The following is a 17,865-nucleotide window of genomic DNA, read 5'->3' on the forward strand; positions in this document are numbered from 1 at the left end:
GATCCTCACGTAATTTAAAATCGCTTTTTCGCGCCGAGAAAAGATTAGGCGCCGCGAATCTGGGGAACTGAAAAATTACGGAATATATTCTATATGCTATTATACAAGTGCTCTAAAAGTGGCCAGTAACTTCAAGTAAGTATGTTTTGAAGTATTCGAAACTGACAAGGGTCACAGCACTGGCAGGGACAGTACGGGCCAAGTTGATGGTGTATCCGGCGTAAAACCCTCGTAAGCCTTCCTTCTTGTAGATGCGGGTCATGATATGTAACAATTTGCTCTTTTTAACTTGACCTGGCTCTTTTTTGGCTTTGGAGCTCTGGATTTGCATTCTGGTACGAAGGATCTCGTGTGGATAAGTGACAGTGCTGGCAATCATTTTACTGACGGACGATGCGACTATAAGTCTCCATAACAACAGGGAATCTCCATTTTGATGCTGGGGCGTGAGGTTGCAATCGAGTGCTTGCTTGAGTTTCTCATACACCGGAAAATGAATACCAACATGCAAAAGGCCAAAGAGAGATGGAATGAGTCCACTGTAGAACACACCTAAACCCTCCTCTTTGTACATCGTTGTGAATGCATCAGTAGTACCTTTGTAGTGGGTGACGCGCTTTCCGTCACCATAGATATTGCTCTCTTTGCCCGTTTGAATCATAAGCCGTGTCTTTACTACCCATATTGGGTTTACAAGTACAGACGACGCAGAGCCCGCGGTCAATGCTGATAAAAAATGCGAAACAGTAGCCGATTCCGTATCGGCAAAATGCTCTCGAATGAATTTAGGATAGAATACCTTTGCCCGTTCATAAACGGTAAAATAAATGGTCCATGTTGGCAAGTAACCAATAGTGATGGGAACAAGTCCTCGATACAAGCCACGAACTCCCTCTTCACGAAGTATAGTTTTAAATGCACCGATGAAGCCTGAATACTTGGGCACCTGACGAGGAGACTTTGGGTTTCGTTCTCTATAACCAGCTCCTTGTGCTTGGAGCCTCGTCTTGACTACATCGAGCGGGCAAACAACAACACCCGCTAAGAAGCCCGAGGCAGCTCCTGCCAACGTGACAAGCTGGTTGGGCGAGAGCACAGTGAGAAGTTTTGGTGGCAGTGACACGGATAAAGCGGGTATTTTCGTGACATTGAAGTTGCGATGCGGTGATTCTCGGAACTCCATATCTTCACCCTGCACGAAATCAGAGAAGTCTCTCGAGTTGGGACTCATGTGCGATGATAATGTGATAAAATATGACGGTTTGTGGTTTTTGAGCCAATTTTATGGAGTATTTAGCAAACTTTTTGGTTTGTAGACGGCACAAAAATGTGCCTGTGGACGACGGCTCGGGTTCTAGGGACACTTATTTGTGAAATTATGGTCCAAGAAGAGATGTAATTTCGAAGAACTCGGAGGAAAACCGTGATACTTGTCGACTTGAAAATAATGTTACCTTTAACACATCAAATCGCATCCGTTAATCGGTCTTGATTTCTCACAAAGGTCGTGCGCGACAAAATGGAGATAAGTAAAGAGGGGAGTTGAAAGGCACTTAATGGCGAAGAATTGGTAGTCGAGACAGACTGGGTACAGTATTAGCTTAAATTCGCGGGCCGACGTTCCAAAGTCGCAGATTCGGCATTGTCAATTCGTCGTTCTCAAGTCATAAATTTACGTGCACATCTCTAAAGTCGCTTGCAAGGATTATAAGGTCGCCATTTAAAATTCGTCCTCTGAATTTTTGAAACTCGTTCACGATAAGAGCCAAATTCTTGTGAAGAATTTCACGGACTCCAAATTTGTCAATCTCGTCTACACTGATCAATAGTGCAGTACTAATTAAAGTTCGATGTCGCCTCACAGGACTTTCGAAGGCGGTTATCAAATCTAGAATATGATGTCATGGTCACTTTTCGGTACCCGCTTCTACATGTCTCACGATTATGTTTCACTAAGATAATTTTTTAAAAGCAATAGCGAAAGTTGTATATTAACCAAGATTGTTTGCGGCACCTTTCATCAGACAGGTGATCGGCGCTGGTTTAACTGAAGCGTCATAGTCGTGGGAATGGTGCTTTAGATTTCAAACTGGAAGTTGAAGAAGGCTGTTTATGGTATGAAATAGGCCGGATTCGAATGGTTTGTTTGCCTTACCGATGTTCTTATCGAAGCGGCTGCAAAGTTTGGTTTTGATGTGCTGAGTGCTTTTGTCATCTTTGCCAACTATGAGTAAATCGTCACATAGAGACTAAGAATGACGAAATAGGAGGCAAACGGATGTACAATCTTACGAGAAGCGAGATCTGTATTCAGCACGGAACGAAATAGGATTGATATCAGGGCGAATTTCGGATGTTTGCCTGCGATTTCACTTCATCTTGTTTGCTTATGACTCTCTTTTGAAGCAATTGCCTACAAGGTCAAGAGAGTCCTGTTTTGATACCATTCAATTGGTATCCATGCAACTCTTCACCTCTGTCACTCTCGGAGTTTCATTAGGTTTTACTGGAGTTTGATACTACATGCTCCTACTTGTTTGTGCACTTGTCAATTTATTGCTCTTATTCACACGTTAGAAGTTCGAAGTGCCTTTTGCTACTTTTATGAGTCGTCCATCCTGCATCCATTGGGGCCTCTTGCCTGATATCTTTGACAGTATTGCAAGCCATAAGCGCCATTACGGTCCGAATTTTGTCATGAATGATATTCAATGCAATGCATACTCCTTTCTCTCCATTATGAGCAAGACCACAAAGATGAATCCGATCTACCCAACAATGTTCAGTACCCAAGGCAAGTGCCTTGAAAAAAGTCACTGCCACGTCTTAGTCCCCCATAAATGTGAAAGGGAACTCTTCCTTTGACTGCTTCAACAATCAGAGGCAACGCATCCCAAGGTGGACATTGCGCTGTCGACTTTTCGGCCACCATGGTTAGAAACGAGAAACCCATCGGCACCAGCTTCAACAGCTCTTTGGCGGCATTCTCCCTTGTGAGAATACCTTTGAGCCAAAATTACACCTTTGTCTTCTTCTTGATCTCCTGAACGTATTTCCAGAGGCAAGAGAAGCTCGTAGTGGGTACGTTCGTCGATACTGTTCATGTTGGATCTATTTGTCCATGGGTAACTAGGAAAGTTGAGATGGTGCGTCAGGAAATTCGTTTTTCATTTCTCCCAATTCACTACCAAGCCATGGACAATCCACACCGATGTAAAGTGCTTTATAGCCACAAGTCTGCATTTAACATAAGAGGATTTGTTTTCCAAGGTCTTGTGCTCCATTAAACCACCATTGATAGAAGCCTTTCGTTTGCAGCTACTTCCAAGTCAGCTATGCAGTGAATTTTCTGGTCGTAGGTTGAGCCCGATTCATTGTTACGTGACTAAATCAATCAGAATTGCTAAAGATATATACATCAGAGGAATTCCATTGCTTCGGCATTTCTTCGGCATTTTGCCGAGCACCAAATCTGGTTTCGTATTTGATATCACAATGCCGAAGCATATCTTGCATATCAATTGCGGGGTGAGATAAGACCGTCGGAAATACCATCTACTGCGAGATAGTTCTTGTACATATATACCAGCTTGGTAGCCGCCTTTTGCGGTATCAAGTTACAGACGGCAGATTCATCCATGGTAAGTGAATCAAAAATAAGCCCCAGTATAGTTGTCTCACCCCAAATCAGTCACTATAGTGAGTTTGATACCGGTGAACATGATGTGTTTGTCGTTACTGAGGAAGGTCCAGATTTCCGTGGAGTATCTACGCTAGGTGCAGCGGTTCTTATTGCAAAGTCACAAATGGGACTCGGAATTCTTGGAATTCCCCAGACTTTTCAATCTTTGGGATTTGTTCCTGGTCTTATAAGTCTAGTTGCACTCTGTGCGTTAAGTACATGGACAGGATTTATAGTGGGAAAGTTTCGCCTTCGCCATCCTTCAGTATATAGCATTGGTGATGCTGCAGAAATGATGTTTGGCACTATGGGTCGTGAAATTATGGGAGGTGCATTTTGGCTTTTCTACACTCTTTGCTATGGTGCTTCACTTTTGACCTTTTCTATATCCTTGAATACGTTGAGTGATCATTCCAGATGTACTATGGCTTGGATCGGAATTGGTGCTGCTATATCATTGGTGTTGGGACTGGGAATTCGTACCATGAAAGTCATGTCTTGGTGCGGTTATGTTGCTCTTAGCTGTATCATGATCAGTGTATGGATTGTAGCCATAGCATGTTTGGCCCAGAAAAAACCGGCAGATGCCGCTAAAGGCTTGCCCATTGACAAGGGAATTGTTGCAGTTTCGTCCAATGTGCCATTTTCCTCCATTGCTAGTGCAACTGCTACGCAAGTGTTGTCACTATGTGGTACAGCTTCTTTTTTTACAATTCATTCTGAAATGAGAGACCAAAAAAAGTACGTGAAATCACTTCTTCTCGGACAAGGGTTTGTTTGCTTCAATTACATTGTTATTTCCTGTTTCATTTACGCAAAGGTTGGCAATTATGTTACCTCGCCTGCTTTAGGATCGGCTGGTTCACTTTTCAAAAAAATAGGCTACGGCATAGCCATTCCAGGATTATTGTTTTCGTGTTTTTTCCAAGCACATCTTGCCGGAAAGTATTCCTTTGTTCGTATTCTTAGAGATACGACACATCTACAGCTGAACACGGTCATTCATTGGGTTACCTGGACAATACTGATGGTGGTTGTGATTTGCGTGGGTTTTGTAGTTGCAGGTGGTATTCCTTTCTTTAATGATTTGTTAGCATTGATAGGTGCTTTGATCGGAACAAGTTTTACATTGATAATTCCAGGGTTCTTGGCTTTATACGACCTTGGGAGATATGTGCCTAAAGAAGGCGATGGCCTGTTTCAATGGATCGTTCAGTCAAAAAAGAAGTGGGGTTTGAACAACAGAAACATCATAACTGCAAGTGTTGCGATTTTTTCAATTGTGTTTGGCAGTTATATCGCTGTTTCCGGGATTTACGGTTCTCTCAAATCTATTATTGATGGATACCGGAATGGTTTGGTTCCGTCTGCTTTTTCATGTGCCGATAATAGTACTTAACAAAATTCAAAGTACCAATGGGTGAATCTGGTATTATGTGGCAGTAGACAACGTCGAAATAGTAAAATTTATGGTTTAGTCTTGTTCTAATGCCCCAACAGGCGAAGGAGTGACATAAAAAAACACTACAATCTCTCCAAAAGAACACTCGATCAAATATATTATTATTCGATATAACCCGCAAGAAACGCCTTGTAATAGATGGGTAAACCGTCAATTAGCGACGGCTTGCTAGGATGCCACCCAAGAATGGAGCGAGCAAATGTTCCTCTAACAATGCTTGTTGCCGCTAAAGCGACTTCGAAATTGGATTTGGGTTCTTTGTAAGAATACGATAGAACACCTGTAAGAGCCACTAGATGTGATAATAGCGTATCAACGCTTTCGGTAGTAGTGTTGCTTCCCTCGATTTTGAGCCCCTTCACCAAAGGGTATTTCTCAACAGCAAGACGATATAACTCGCCTAAATCATCAACATGCACTGTGGCATATCGACCACCGGGAATCCCTGGCCATTCAATTTTTCCGCTAGCGGCTATCTGACTGAAAAGGATACCAACAACGTTTGACTGCCTTCCATAAACTAGTCCAGGACGAATAACCACTCCGTCAACTAATTTACTCGCAACTAGGTAGTTTTCCACTTCTGGTCGCCATGCAACTTTCTTAGGCGGATGAGTTGCTTCAGAGCCATCTGTCACAAACTCAAAGCGATTATCACCATGTAACCAAACACCAGAAGTCCATACGTATGCCAATTTTGCAGCTGTGGCATCCCGCTCGGCATTTTCAGCTTTTTTGATAAATTTAATACTCAATTCACTGAGTGAAGCACCTCCAAGACAATCAACTACAACATCAATTGATTGTAGGTCTTTTAACCATTTATCATCAGAAACAGGGTCACATTCCAATACTTCTAATTCATTCCGCTCAAATAATTTACCCCATTTACCAGCATCTCGAGTTTGTCCAATAACTTGGTGACCAGCACGTACCAATGATCCAGCAACACTAGAGCCGATATATCCACTGGCACCAAGAACGAGCACCTTCATATCAAATAAAGCTTGACCGGAATTAGTTAATAAATGAGCCTTTCATATCCCCTTTTCTTTCTGGCATTGCGGCAACTTTCCGAAACGGCCAAGTTCTCACTCGGTAGAAGTCCGATAATCAGTTATATGCCGGATATAGTTGAGATCAGTGGTCGAAATACACTATGACTGACGCAGATGTTCGGAACATCGCCGAATACCGGCATGTCAACGATATCGTCTATAGATAACCAAGTGCCACTTATCAAGTACCCTCCTGTTATCTTGTGTGAAAGCAGGAGTAGAATGACTACCAAGATACTAAAAAGATCGTTGGCAAGGAGCTACGTTTGGTCAATGACAGGCGATAGACGTGTGACTCTAGAGAAAGAAGAATCTGTATCTGAGGCTGCAAATGGTAAGGGAAGTAGGACTGAAGCGTCGAAAAGGTACGACTGAATCAGCTAAAGAGATCCAAGAACGCGGCGGTGAACAATTACGATCACATATCGGACTGGAGATAAGAAATTGATGAAGATGTTCATTCTTATCAAACAGCTTCCGTCAGGAAGTGCAAGTCACCGCATCATGACGTCCAAGGTTCTCCCAGCTCATCAATTCATGGAGGAGATGACACTTTTGGGTGAAGGATTTGCTAGTGAAATGCCGATACTCCAATTCCTCTGAGCCAGAAAGTATAAGTTTAGAATTCATTGGAAAAGAAAATTGGGCTCTTGCCAAACTAGGAAGAGATTCTTTCAAGGTTGCCCGTAAAAATATGCTGGAAAAGCGAACACCCGATTTCACTGCGTATGACTCTTCTGTTTTGCGCCGAGTCTCGAAACGCTACTTTACATGGATGAACAGTACCTGCTCTGTATTGCACATGAACTGAGACTATGAGGTATTGGAAAAATGCCAAACGAACGACAAGCACGCTACGAAATTTAAAATATTCAAATTGAAGACAGTCGTTGCAATTTCCTTATTATGGCCGTCTCCCAATCGACCGAATTACATGTAGCCTTTCATTCGGTTGAAGAAGCCATAAATTTGGTTAGTTATGCATCGAGACCACTCAGTTGTGTTTTTCCGGCAAACTGTTCAAAATTTGTTCATATGTAGATGAGATTCATCAAATTTGAAAGAACTTATGCCCTATGTATTTCGTTCATGGACGTTATACTACATATACAAACTTGCACTTCAGCACCTGAAACTCTTGCAACTTTAGTGAGAGGAGATCATGAGAAATTTTACGGAAAATTTTTGAAGTTGCCTAAAAGCTTCGAAATTGCAAGATCCTGGTCATAAAGGAGGTTGCTGTGTATGGGATCTTCGTGCTAAGTCAGATGAATTGATCTCGAACGATCTCGAATAGATCTCGAATGAATCTTGGTGAGATTCTCTCGCATGATTGCTCTCGTGACTCTCGATTAGAATACATTATTTAGCTACATCCTCTTCTGGCATTTCTCGTGCGTTGCATCTCTCGGTTATGACGTATCACCGAATCCCTACGAAAATTTCTACATTTTGAGTCAACTCGGGCCAACTCATTTTGACTCACTCGGCCGAAATTAGTTCGCGCGATGGGCGAACTCCACATAAAAGGAGCACATTCAGCAAACACATTATTATGGTTCTTTTTTATCTTAAAGTCAAGGCCGAGATGGCCAATGTGACAGATCTTGTACCAATGAATACTCCTGAGGATCCCTTTGAATTCCAATTTACTGTGACTTGCACCAAGTGTCGTCAACAGCACAATAAGCCAGTTACAATCAACACTTTTGAACAATACGACATTACGGGATCACGAGGAGAAGCCAGTTTCGTGTATCGGTGCAAAGAGTGTAAGAGTGAACACTCTGCAAGCATAAAAACCACCGGTAAAGCGTTGGTGGCAGATAATAATGATTGGGTGCGTATACTTGAAATAGATGCTAGAGGAGTTGATTTCAACGACTTTATACCAGATGGTAAATTTGCATGCGTGGGAGCGGAATCCGGAACCAAATTTACCGAGGTGGACTTGAGTGACAATGAATGGTATGATTACGACGACAAAGCTGGTGAAGAAGTGAGCATCACCGACATCCAATGGTCTGTTGCTAGAAACTGAACAATGAGCCATTGAGCCACCAGCTCGAGTCTTTGAGTAGTTTGAGAATAACTGGATTCTTACTTATGTATTCTGGGACATTAGAGCATTACTGCATCACTATTTATCCGAATCGTACTCTATGCGAGTCGGCAATCTCAGTGAAAACAAAATAGTGAAAATTATGCTTTGAATAAATACCCTAGCCCAAGCACCTTGGTGGTACCTTGGCGGTACCCCGTATTCACCGTCTACGTCTTCCCCGACCCAGTACGCCACTTCCACATCCCCATTGTACATCTCCCATTCTACTCCGAGCCGAGCCCCCACTACACCAGGCTTATCGGCTGTATCGGCACAGCAACCAAGTCCCTGCAGAAATAACCCTCCCTGACATTTGCGCTCTTTTGGTCTTGCATCAATTTCTCTTTCTATAGATAACATGCCTGTGGATTCAATTACCCAACCAATTGCTGATAAGGTCAAGTCCATTGGTAAGAGTGCCCTGGACTCGATCCCCGATAAGCCTAAAGGTGGAATTACCCTTTTTTCACCCGAGTATTATGCTGCTTGTACTCTTGGTGGAATTATTGCTTGTGGACCTACCCACTCGGCAGTGACTCCGTTGGATTTGGTCAAGTGTCGTCGTCAGGTGGACTCGTCAATCTACAAGTCCAATGTCCAAGGTTGGTCCAAGATTATGAAGACCTCAGGAGATTCCATTTTCACTGGTGTTGGTGCTACTTTCATTGGATATTCGTTTCAGGGTGCCGGAAAGTACGGGTTTTATGAATTTTTCAAGAAGACTTATTCTGATGCTGTTGGTCCCGAGTACGCTAACAAGTACAAGACGGGAGTCTTTTTGGCTGCTTCGGCATCGGCTGAATTTCTTGCAGACTTGGCATTATGTCCATTTGAGATGATCAAGGTGAAGACCCAGACGACAATTCCTCCTTATGCAACGTCGGTATTTGACGGTTGGAAGAAATTGGTGGCTGCGGAAGGTTATGGTGGTCTTTACAAGGGTTTGGTTCCACTTTGGTTTAGACAAGTGCCATATACCATGGTCAAATTTGCTTCGTTTGAAAAAACCGTCGAGCAAATCTACAAGTATTTGGGCAAACCAGCATCGAGCTACACTCCTATTCAACAGACTGGAGTATCATTTTTGGGTGGTTACATTGCCGGTATTTTCTGTGCTATAGTGTCGCACCCAGCTGATGTGATGGTGTCCAAGATCAACGCAGACAAGAAGCCTGATGAAAGTGTTGGCAAGGCATTGGGTCGGATTTACAACAAGATTGGATTTGCCGGGGTTTGGAACGGATTGCCTGTCAGAATTGTTATGATCGGTACTTTGACCGGATTCCAATGGCTCATCTATGATTCGTTCAAGGTGTACATTGGACTTCCAACCACCGGTGGTCACTAGCATAGATATACTTAGTGAATAATAAGGCAAAATTGGATTGTTATTACGTGGTGAGTGAAGTTTTTGACATGATATTAAAATGACGAAATTAGCCTATTGCTTCCACACGTTGCGGAACAAATCTTCGTCGAGAGCATTGTTCAATGCTGCTGCCCCTGATGTCGCAGGAGTCTGTTTCCATGTAGTGTCAGCCCAATCATTACCCCATCCAGCCTGGGATTGGGACTGTTGTGGCTGTTGCGATTGAGTTTTGGGGGTCTCGGAGTACACCAAACTGGACGAACTGGAGGTTGTAGCCCGAGGCTGTGATGGTGAAGCGCCTAAATTGAGTCCACTTAACGAGTTTGACAACGAGTATGGCTGTTTTCCAGTTAACGTTGGAGTTGAGTTGGATGGTGATGAATAGAGGGAAAGAATCGATTTTTTCAAGTCGGGACGCCCGTTAGAATTACTCCTTTCAGGTGGAGTCAGCATGGGAGAAGGCACAGCGTTATGGGAAGGAAGGGCGACAGGGGCCAGAGCTGCCAGGTTAACCCTTTGTACGGGCGGTTCCAGAGTTCCCTTCAGAGCCGTCGTTGCCGGCTTATTGCTGGTCACAAACGAGCCAAAGTCGTCCAAGAGAGATGCAGTGTGCGAGCTATCAGAGCCAGATGCGGATTTAGTGGCAAGTGGGGTGTCTAGAACACTCTTTTGATGGTTTTCATTGACCGATATCTGCTTGTTCACCGGCCCCATTTTGAGCGGATCGGGCACTTGTGGAGAAGAAGTCCATTTGCGTAGGTCATATTTGGTGCGAATGAAATTATCAATCTTCAGTTGGTCAGGAATATACCCTTCAGGTAGCTTGGCTTCCCAGTACATGTTGCATTTGGCATTACCCCATTTCACCATCAGCTCCACCTGTTCATCCGTCCAAGCATCCAAGTCGACAGATTTGACCTTGGATATGTGTGTACCCATCGATCTATGGATACCCGAACACCGTATACAAACAAAACATCCTAAATTCCACGACGCCCATCTAGGGTGAGCGGCAGTTTTGCAATCTGCACAAGTCTTATTAGCCGTTTCTTTAGAGAGCTGGCGTAGGATCTGCTTGTGGCGCTCGGAATGTGTCTTTTTGGACGACGGCAACGCGTGGTTCCTGCTGGAGCTCATGGATGATGGGAAATGGATCGTGATTCAGCGTTTGCTGGATTTCGACATATGGACTGCACGCAGCCGCGCGGCACGTGACGAAACCCTTCTTGGTTGGGATTTTCATTTTGTTCCAGGAAACTTTAAACATATCCTATATTGTGGTTAGTGGACTCTTTTTGGTTGATTGCTGGTTATTATGATGTCTGTTAGTTCTGGAAGCGAAAGACATCGATCACATCGTCTCCTTGACATCAGAGCTCATGATACACCCGATGACTTGTGGATGGTTATTCACAATAAAGTTTATAATGTAAGTTCTTTTGTTCTGGAACACCCTGGAGGTGTGGAAGTGTTGTTTGATTGCGGTGGCGTAGACGCAACCGAAGGATTTGACGATGTGGGTCACTCTGAACGAGCAGTGATGATGCTAGAACCGTACTATATTGGTGATGTTGCACCCGAAGATCAAAAACGAGGGTCTAGTTTAAGGAGCTCAGCACAGTCAAGGGAGCCGCTGGAAGGTACCGAAAAGACTGTAGGAAAGCAAATTAAGGAGAACGTTCATAATTTTGTGGGACCAAATCTTGCACTTTTATTGTTTGCGGCATTGGCAATTTCCTCCCTTGTATTATATTTGGGATTGCAAAGAACAAAGTTACCGAGGTGACAAGTTCCAAATGATGGACTCAACAGGTCTCTGGCCTAACTGGATGCATGTGTTCGCTGGATGCGAACTAGTATTTATTATAGACATTAAAATAATGAGCAAAAAATTAAGTGAGAGCTAAAAATTTTTAATTCAGGAAGCAGCTTGGTGATTCCTTCTTGAATCAACTTGCTTTGCAATCATTAAAAGTTGCAATTACCTAAATTGAAAAAAATAATCGTAGCCCGACGCGGGGGTCGAACCCGCAGCCTTTTGATCGCTTCTCTTGTATAAGAGTCAAACGCTCTACCGATTGAGCTAGCCAGGCCCGCTCTTGACAGAAAGGTGTTGCTAGTTCTTATGATCACACGATCTCAGTATATCTGAGAAGAAGTTGCTTGATTAGATACATATACTCTTACTGAAGAACTTCCATTTACCATTTATTTATGTATTAATGCTCAAGTAATGCTTTTAATTCGTTTTCGTCAAAAAGACTTCCTCCCGACTGCAATGTCTTGGCCAAGAGTACCAATGACTTGTCGGTGAAATCAGGTTTCTTACGAAGTTCGTCCAAATCCTCGCTAAAGCTGGACGCCATGAATTTCAAATACTCGTTCTCAAGGGTCTCTCTATCAGAGTTGATAGTTGACTTCGCAGCTTCCATGTCAATATTGCGATTATTTATTCCCTGGGTAGGGGCGGTGGTTGTGAGTTTGATCCTTTGAAGATGACGCTGTTGCTCTAAGGTTAATGGTTCAGGAGCTGTCGATTTCTTTGCGTCGTAAGTTGGTTCCTCAATGGTTTCTATTGCGGCTTCGGTTTCATTCTCATCGTTTTGTTTGGACTCATCCATATGAGTATCCTCGTCTGACAGTGAAGAAGAAGAAGATGAGGAGTCGGAAAAATCCTCTGTTCTTCTCTTCTTCCGTCTTCGCCTACCCTTCTTTTCCTTTATTTGTTCATTTGTGACCTGGGGAGCTGCCATTGCCAAGGTAATTTTTGTCGCGAATTCGCGATGAGATGCTCATAGTGGTGATGTATTGATTTTATGTAGAGACCCAATTGCACGCAAATTACTTCTTGGGCTTCTTTTTCTTGACCATTCCACTCAAGTCGTTAACAGCAGTCCGCTTGGCCTTGTTTGGGTCGGACTTCTCGCCTGTTTCGGAGGCTTCTCCAAGAATACCTTTGATTATATCCAATTTTTGTTCATCAAACTCTTCGGCTGGATCCTTGCGAAGATCCGCATATCTCTCTTTGAGCTCGTTCAAGAGCTCCAAGTTGTCCTTTTTCTTGGCTTCGTTCTTCTCTGTCTCATTTCGGCGCTCCACAGAAGCTATAGCAAGGCGCATCTGCTCGGCAGATTTAGCCCTCAGGTTTGGGTCTTCGACACAAAACTCCAAAGCCAACGAGAGCTTGTAGTGTGATTCAGACACCAATGCAGATAGTTGGGAGTCGTACAACTGCTCGCGCAACTCCAAACTCTTTTGTAAATCTGCCGCTGCCTGGGGGAAATTCTCAGATTCGAGCGACACCTCACCTAGTAAATCGTAGACTTCAGATAACTTTTTGGTTATTGTAACGTACTTGTTTTGTGGCTCTTCGCTATCCGTTGCAAGATATGGGGTTTTACTCGGTTTATCCAGGCATTTTTCAAGCTGCTGCTCAAAGAGCGATCTGGCAAGGTCCAAAATCTCCCACGCAACTTCAAAGTCACTCTGGTCTTCTTCTGGCTCGTTTTCCTTGTCTTCATTATCCGAGGTCTCTTGTTCCTCGTGGCCAATTGGCGCCGACGCGTCGTTGGTATCATCTTCTTCGGCCAATGGCGCGTCATCATGGAACTGAAAATTGCCTGCCTCGTCATTATCTTCTTTCTTTGGCTCGTCTTGCTGAGCTCCAACTCCACCGAACACCTCAGACCTCAGAACAGCGTTTTGGAACAATGCCTTGCCGTATAAATTCAAGAGATCAGCATCCTCTGCGCCATACTCAGAACTGTACGATTCACAGGCCTCACCATACTTCAAGGCCGCTTCCTCGAAATCTTTCTGAGCATATAGCTTGTTTGCATCTGCCACCAAGGCGTTTATCGTGCTTGAATATGCCATAATGAACAGAATGAACCAACGCGCAAGAGAGTAGGATAGTTCGCGCGGCTCTCCAGCTACTCGTATGCACTTTAACGGTCCGCGCTCGGTGGTGCGCCGTTATATAAGCATTATCTCATCAATCGATAAACACTATTGTTACAAGAATCAACACCAAAGCCAAAAATTAGCACAATTTGGCCGCTTTCCAATCCACAACTATACTGTCCATCCTTCCTTTGCTCATATCAGATTATATCATTACTCGCTTTACTCATTACCTAAACTGCTTGGGCTTTTGCTATGCCGCCAAAAAAATCGCTAAGAAGAAAACCACCACCAGACGTCGATGATTTGTACACCAAACAGCCTGCGGTGCCATTGCTGCCTCCGACTCTATACTCGAAGCCAAACAATGATCGTTGCGGTCCCATTGACCAAAAGTATACACACAGACTAGGTTACCCTACTGTGGATACATCAGTTTCATTTAATGCTGGAGATGATGATAGCTTTGACGAACTGATCATATGGGATAGCCCGAAACCAATGGGTCCTAAAGAACTCCCTGAATTCCTCGACGATTCAGAAGTTGATTCCTCACAACGATATTTGTCCTCCCACCAGAGACACCATGAACGGCCCCAACTTCCATACCCCATAGAAGACATACGACTAACAGAATCGTTTGACGAACCCATAGATCCATATTCCAGAACTTCGCAGATTATAGCTGACAGTTTGAATACACCTTCGAAGATTCCTCGGCTTCACGCTTCAGACTCGCTTCAGCGACCGACTTACGATTATTCAGTGGAAAGTACCCCCACGACATCCAGTGGCATGCTGGCACCTCAGAACATACTCACTCCTCAATCATCGTCTCGAAATTTGGGAGGCTCACCAACAACGCGATACGATCGCTCCCCATCTCCTAATCAAGTCTATGCTCGGTCACCATCATTGTTGTACAAGTATGAGGAAACTACACCTGGGTCTGATGGAACCGATCTGAATCTTTGGGAGGATTATGAAGTTGAAGGTGGCGAAGAGCTTACTTTGCACGATCGCACTTCTGCTTGGAGCTCTGTGGAAACCGATGGTCTTGGTTCTTCATTGATACAAGACTATTACTATGACGATGAATTTGATGACTTATACGACGATCCCGATACCCCTGCTACTAATTACTTTGACTACTCCATATTGCCCGACCTTCCAACGCCATCGCTGTCACCAACTAGTTCCCATCTTCGAAAACTGCCTACAAGACGTACTCTTGCCAAGAAAGATTCTCAATTTTCAATATCCCGCAAAAGGTTGGAAGAAGACTTACCTCCGGTTCCTCTTGATCTCCCAAGACTTCCATTCTCGTCGTCTTCTTTGGTAGCGCAACATCTTTCTCAATGTTCATCTGTTTGGTCGTTGAGTAGTGTTCACGAATGGTGTTTAAAATTGGAGACTTGGCTACACGATGAGTTCATTTCCAAAAAAGAGTTCAAAAAAGCACTTATCAAGTTGATTGTCTTTCATCGTCGCAACATTTCTTTAGACGTCGTTGGACGAAACGTCGACCAAATTATAACCGATTTCATATCTTCTGGGGCTGTCACCTTGGTAGCAAAAGATGGCTCTAGTGGCCCGAATGAGATGGGAGTAGTCATGCAACGTGGAGTGGCAGTCGGAGGGGTCTTGACGCAGCTTACAGATTGCTATTGCAGAGATAGAGATCACACGATTGATCCTCGAAGTAACAAAGATATATCTTCGGCTCCCAAGCTCAGGTGCTACTCATCAAAATGCCACTTGAACAATATAATTGCCCAAGAAACACTAATGAGAAATACCAAACTTGAAGACGTGGTACTAGAGCTTGATTGGGCTTCGCATTGGAAGTTGACAGCGGATGATCTTCGTTCCTTGGACAAATCGACAGCAAAGCGACAATCGCTCATTTTTGACCTATTAAGATACGAGCAAACATTCATTTTACGTGGTTTATGTTTCGTGGAAATCGTTGCACCTGAGTTTCTCAAAGCGACTAGGGTTCTACTTGGTGCCAACCGCTCAATAGTAGACAAGTTCCACGAGGAAGTCATCGCTCCTGGCTGGGAGGTAGTTCGCATACATAAAGAGGTCTTGTTTCAGCCATTGCTACGCATTTTGGTTGCGGAAGGTCGCTTCATCAAGAGCATTGATGAGATTTCTGCCATTTACAATGAGTGGGCAATAGCAGTAAAGAAGAGTTTGTTGCAGTACATGAGTGCATTGCCTATGATTGAGGACTTGATGCGGTACGAACCTATCAAACGATGGGTCGACGTGGAAGTTCGTAAGTTACCTCGTGTTCAAGATTTGCAAGTCAATGGACCTCTTTTATTCATCAGTACATTCAACTCACGGTACCAGCAACTTCCTTTGCAACTCAGTGATATCAAACTGTTGTATGACGAACAAGACTCGGAGTTCATTGCTTTGACTCAAGCTATTGAATCGGTGAAATTATTAGGTGCCAAAATCAATGATATGAAGATACATGCGGATAACATACATGCCCTTAAAAGGCTAAAAGTGGATCTACTTTGGAGGAAGGATGTCAAACAAGTGAACATCAATTTGAGTTCAGAAAACAGGCGTCTCATTCGCCGTGGAGATATTCAAAGAAGAGGGGAATTGAAGTTTAGTACTTCCACCAGTCACTTGATTTTGTTGGACAACTACCTATTTGTCACTGAACGGTCTAACCTGAAGGCGGGCATCAAATACAAAATTTCTGATAGCCCAATTCCAATCGAGTTACTTTTGTTCGAGACCAAAGAGAAAGACATAGACAAAAGTCGGAGAAACTCTCCTGTCCAGAATACGTTACAGGGTACCTCCCCCACCAATGAAGCAGAGGAGGATGCTTCCACTTATGCCTTTAAGGTTAGGTTTGCTGGAAGAAAGTATTCCACTTTCACCTTCATCGCTCGAAGTGAAGCAGAAAGAATGTTGTGGATAAATTCTTTCACTGAAGCCAAGTCCAATCTTTGCAGACGTCTCAGTCAATCTGCACCCTTTGAATTGATTCCAGTAGACATATCGAGTTTTAGCTATGACTCTGCAAAAAAGGTGACAAAATTGCAAGTTTGTGCTCCCGCTGATCCCTTGTATGATATGAGTCAGAAATCTCTTTCTCTCATACTGGGACAAGGACAAGAAGTAGGGTTTGGTGTGTCAGGGCAGATTCAGTGTTATACCAGCTTTCAACTTGGAAAGAGTTCCTTCAAATTGGCGGGTCTTTCGACTGGGCTTTATTACGCAGACAACGGTAATAGATGGAAGAGAATAATTTATGAGGACGTCACTGCTATATCTTGCATTCCCGAACTAAGAATTGTGATATTAATGGCAAACAAAATGTTAAAATACTATACCATGGATCTGATTTTATCGGTCTACTATGAACTGAGCAATAAGCTACCTTGTATTCAGCTTTCAAACGACACTGTTCAGTTCTTCGAAGTGGGAAAACATCGTGGTATGATTATGGTGTTTTATGCTAAGAAGAAGACCAGTTCCTCGAGCTCGACTAATTTCAAAGCGGTAATTCCTGAGATTGACAATGATGGTGTGTTCACTGGGTTTAAAGTGTTCAAAAGATTCTATGTCCAAGCCGAGTGTTTTGGTCTCTCAATATTCAACACCTCATTGGCAGTGCATACAAACAAGGGATTTGAAGTCTTGGAACTAGACAAGTTGCACCCACGTTCAGTGCCCGATATTCCAGGTACAGATGCAAGAAAAATAGACGGCTATAGCCGGCGATTGACGTCTAGTGCCCTGAGCATTGGCAGTAACGGTACCAATCATAGTATGGAGGTGATTAGAAAACACGTCACCTCGAGTTCCGCAAAGCCAATGGGAATGTTCAAGCTCAATAATAACTCTGAGTTTCTACTAGTGTACAACGATGGAGCCGTCTTCACCAATAAGCATGGCAAGATCTCACGTCCAGGAATGTTGCATTTCGACTTCAAAGCTCAGTCTGTGATGTTTTTCGACAACAACTTATTTTTAATTACTAGCGAGGTAGTTGAAGTTTGGTCGATAAGCGATTTTGTTCTGGGTTCAAATCGGTTAATTCAGGTTGTTACCGGCAAGGATGTGCGCTTAGTGGGCAAGGACCCTTACTGCGTATGTGCGGTGGCAAATCCTTTGGTACCCGGTATGCAATTGATGTTTGAACTCGAGCCGAAAGAGACTTTCATAGGTTAAGGTTGCAAGTCTAAGCCGCAGGGGGACCCTTATGGAGGAAATGGATTTCCTGCCGAGGTAGACTGCACAGCGGCCCCC

General features: G+C 43.6%; 10 protein-coding genes and 1 non-coding gene across 11 annotated transcripts; 5 read left to right on the forward strand and 6 right to left on the reverse strand. All coding sequences in view use genetic code 12, as the record gives it.

Annotated features, from left to right (window-relative positions):
* Positions 1 to 112: 112 nt before the first annotated feature.
* On the reverse strand, positions 113 to 1,231 carry PGUG_02136 (NAD+ transporter; the record flags this gene model as incomplete). Its single annotated transcript, XM_001486415.1, has 1 exon — positions 113 to 1,231. The coding sequence occupies one exon, from the start codon at positions 1,229 to 1,231 to the stop codon at positions 113 to 115; it is 1,119 nt and encodes a 372-aa protein (XP_001486465.2).
* A 2,407-nt stretch (positions 1,232 to 3,638) lies between these two features.
* PGUG_02137 (uncharacterized protein) lies at positions 3,639 to 5,081 on the forward strand (the record flags this gene model as incomplete). Its single annotated transcript, XM_001486416.1, has 1 exon — positions 3,639 to 5,081. The coding sequence occupies one exon, from the start codon at positions 3,639 to 3,641 to the stop codon at positions 5,079 to 5,081; it is 1,443 nt and encodes a 480-aa protein (XP_001486466.2).
* Positions 5,082 to 5,245: 164 nt separating this feature from the next.
* On the reverse strand, positions 5,246 to 6,139 carry PGUG_02138 (NAD-dependent epimerase/dehydratase family protein; the record flags this gene model as incomplete). Its single annotated transcript, XM_001486417.1, has 1 exon — positions 5,246 to 6,139. The coding sequence occupies one exon, from the start codon at positions 6,137 to 6,139 to the stop codon at positions 5,246 to 5,248; it is 894 nt and encodes a 297-aa protein (XP_001486467.1).
* Positions 6,140 to 7,757: 1,618 nt separating this feature from the next.
* On the forward strand, positions 7,758 to 8,243 carry PGUG_02139 (uncharacterized protein; the record flags this gene model as incomplete). Its single annotated transcript, XM_001486418.1, has 1 exon — positions 7,758 to 8,243. The coding sequence occupies one exon, from the start codon at positions 7,758 to 7,760 to the stop codon at positions 8,241 to 8,243; it is 486 nt and encodes a 161-aa protein (XP_001486468.1).
* A 421-nt stretch (positions 8,244 to 8,664) lies between these two features.
* Positions 8,665 to 9,654, forward strand: PGUG_02140 (Cu/Pi carrier; the record flags this gene model as incomplete). Its single annotated transcript, XM_001486419.1, has 1 exon — positions 8,665 to 9,654. The coding sequence occupies one exon, from the start codon at positions 8,665 to 8,667 to the stop codon at positions 9,652 to 9,654; it is 990 nt and encodes a 329-aa protein (XP_001486469.2).
* A 93-nt stretch (positions 9,655 to 9,747) lies between these two features.
* AGE2 (Age2p) lies at positions 9,748 to 10,812 on the reverse strand (the record flags this gene model as incomplete). The annotated part of the gene is made up of 1 exon (XM_001486420.1): positions 9,748 to 10,812. The coding sequence occupies one exon, from the start codon at positions 10,810 to 10,812 to the stop codon at positions 9,748 to 9,750; it is 1,065 nt and encodes a 354-aa protein (XP_001486470.2).
* Positions 10,813 to 10,990: 178 nt separating this feature from the next.
* PGUG_02142 (uncharacterized protein) lies at positions 10,991 to 11,461 on the forward strand (the record flags this gene model as incomplete). Its single annotated transcript, XM_001486421.1, has 1 exon — positions 10,991 to 11,461. The coding sequence occupies one exon, from the start codon at positions 10,991 to 10,993 to the stop codon at positions 11,459 to 11,461; it is 471 nt and encodes a 156-aa protein (XP_001486471.2).
* A 221-nt stretch (positions 11,462 to 11,682) lies between these two features.
* On the reverse strand, positions 11,683 to 11,768 carry PGUG_06003. The gene has a single exon. It is a non-coding gene; the product is annotated as a tRNA-Lys (tRNA).
* A 126-nt stretch (positions 11,769 to 11,894) lies between these two features.
* PGUG_02143 (uncharacterized protein) lies at positions 11,895 to 12,428 on the reverse strand (the record flags this gene model as incomplete). The annotated part of the gene is made up of 1 exon (XM_001486422.1): positions 11,895 to 12,428. The coding sequence occupies one exon, from the start codon at positions 12,426 to 12,428 to the stop codon at positions 11,895 to 11,897; it is 534 nt and encodes a 177-aa protein (XP_001486472.2).
* Positions 12,429 to 12,516: 88 nt separating this feature from the next.
* On the reverse strand, positions 12,517 to 13,551 carry PGUG_02144 (uncharacterized protein; the record flags this gene model as incomplete). The annotated part of the gene is made up of 1 exon (XM_001486423.1): positions 12,517 to 13,551. The coding sequence occupies one exon, from the start codon at positions 13,549 to 13,551 to the stop codon at positions 12,517 to 12,519; it is 1,035 nt and encodes a 344-aa protein (XP_001486473.2).
* A 282-nt stretch (positions 13,552 to 13,833) lies between these two features.
* Positions 13,834 to 17,787, forward strand: TUS1 (Rho family guanine nucleotide exchange factor; the record flags this gene model as incomplete). Its single annotated transcript, XM_001486424.1, has 1 exon — positions 13,834 to 17,787. One exon carries the CDS (start codon positions 13,834 to 13,836, stop codon positions 17,785 to 17,787), a length of 3,954 nt encoding a protein of 1,317 aa, XP_001486474.2.
* Positions 17,788 to 17,865: the final 78 nt, after the last annotated feature.

Source organism: Meyerozyma guilliermondii, genomic scaffold (assembly GCF_000149425.1).
Source record: "Meyerozyma guilliermondii ATCC 6260 scaffold_2 genomic scaffold, whole genome shotgun sequence".
Classification (NCBI taxonomy): domain Eukaryota; kingdom Fungi; phylum Ascomycota; class Pichiomycetes; order Serinales; family Debaryomycetaceae; genus Meyerozyma; species Meyerozyma guilliermondii.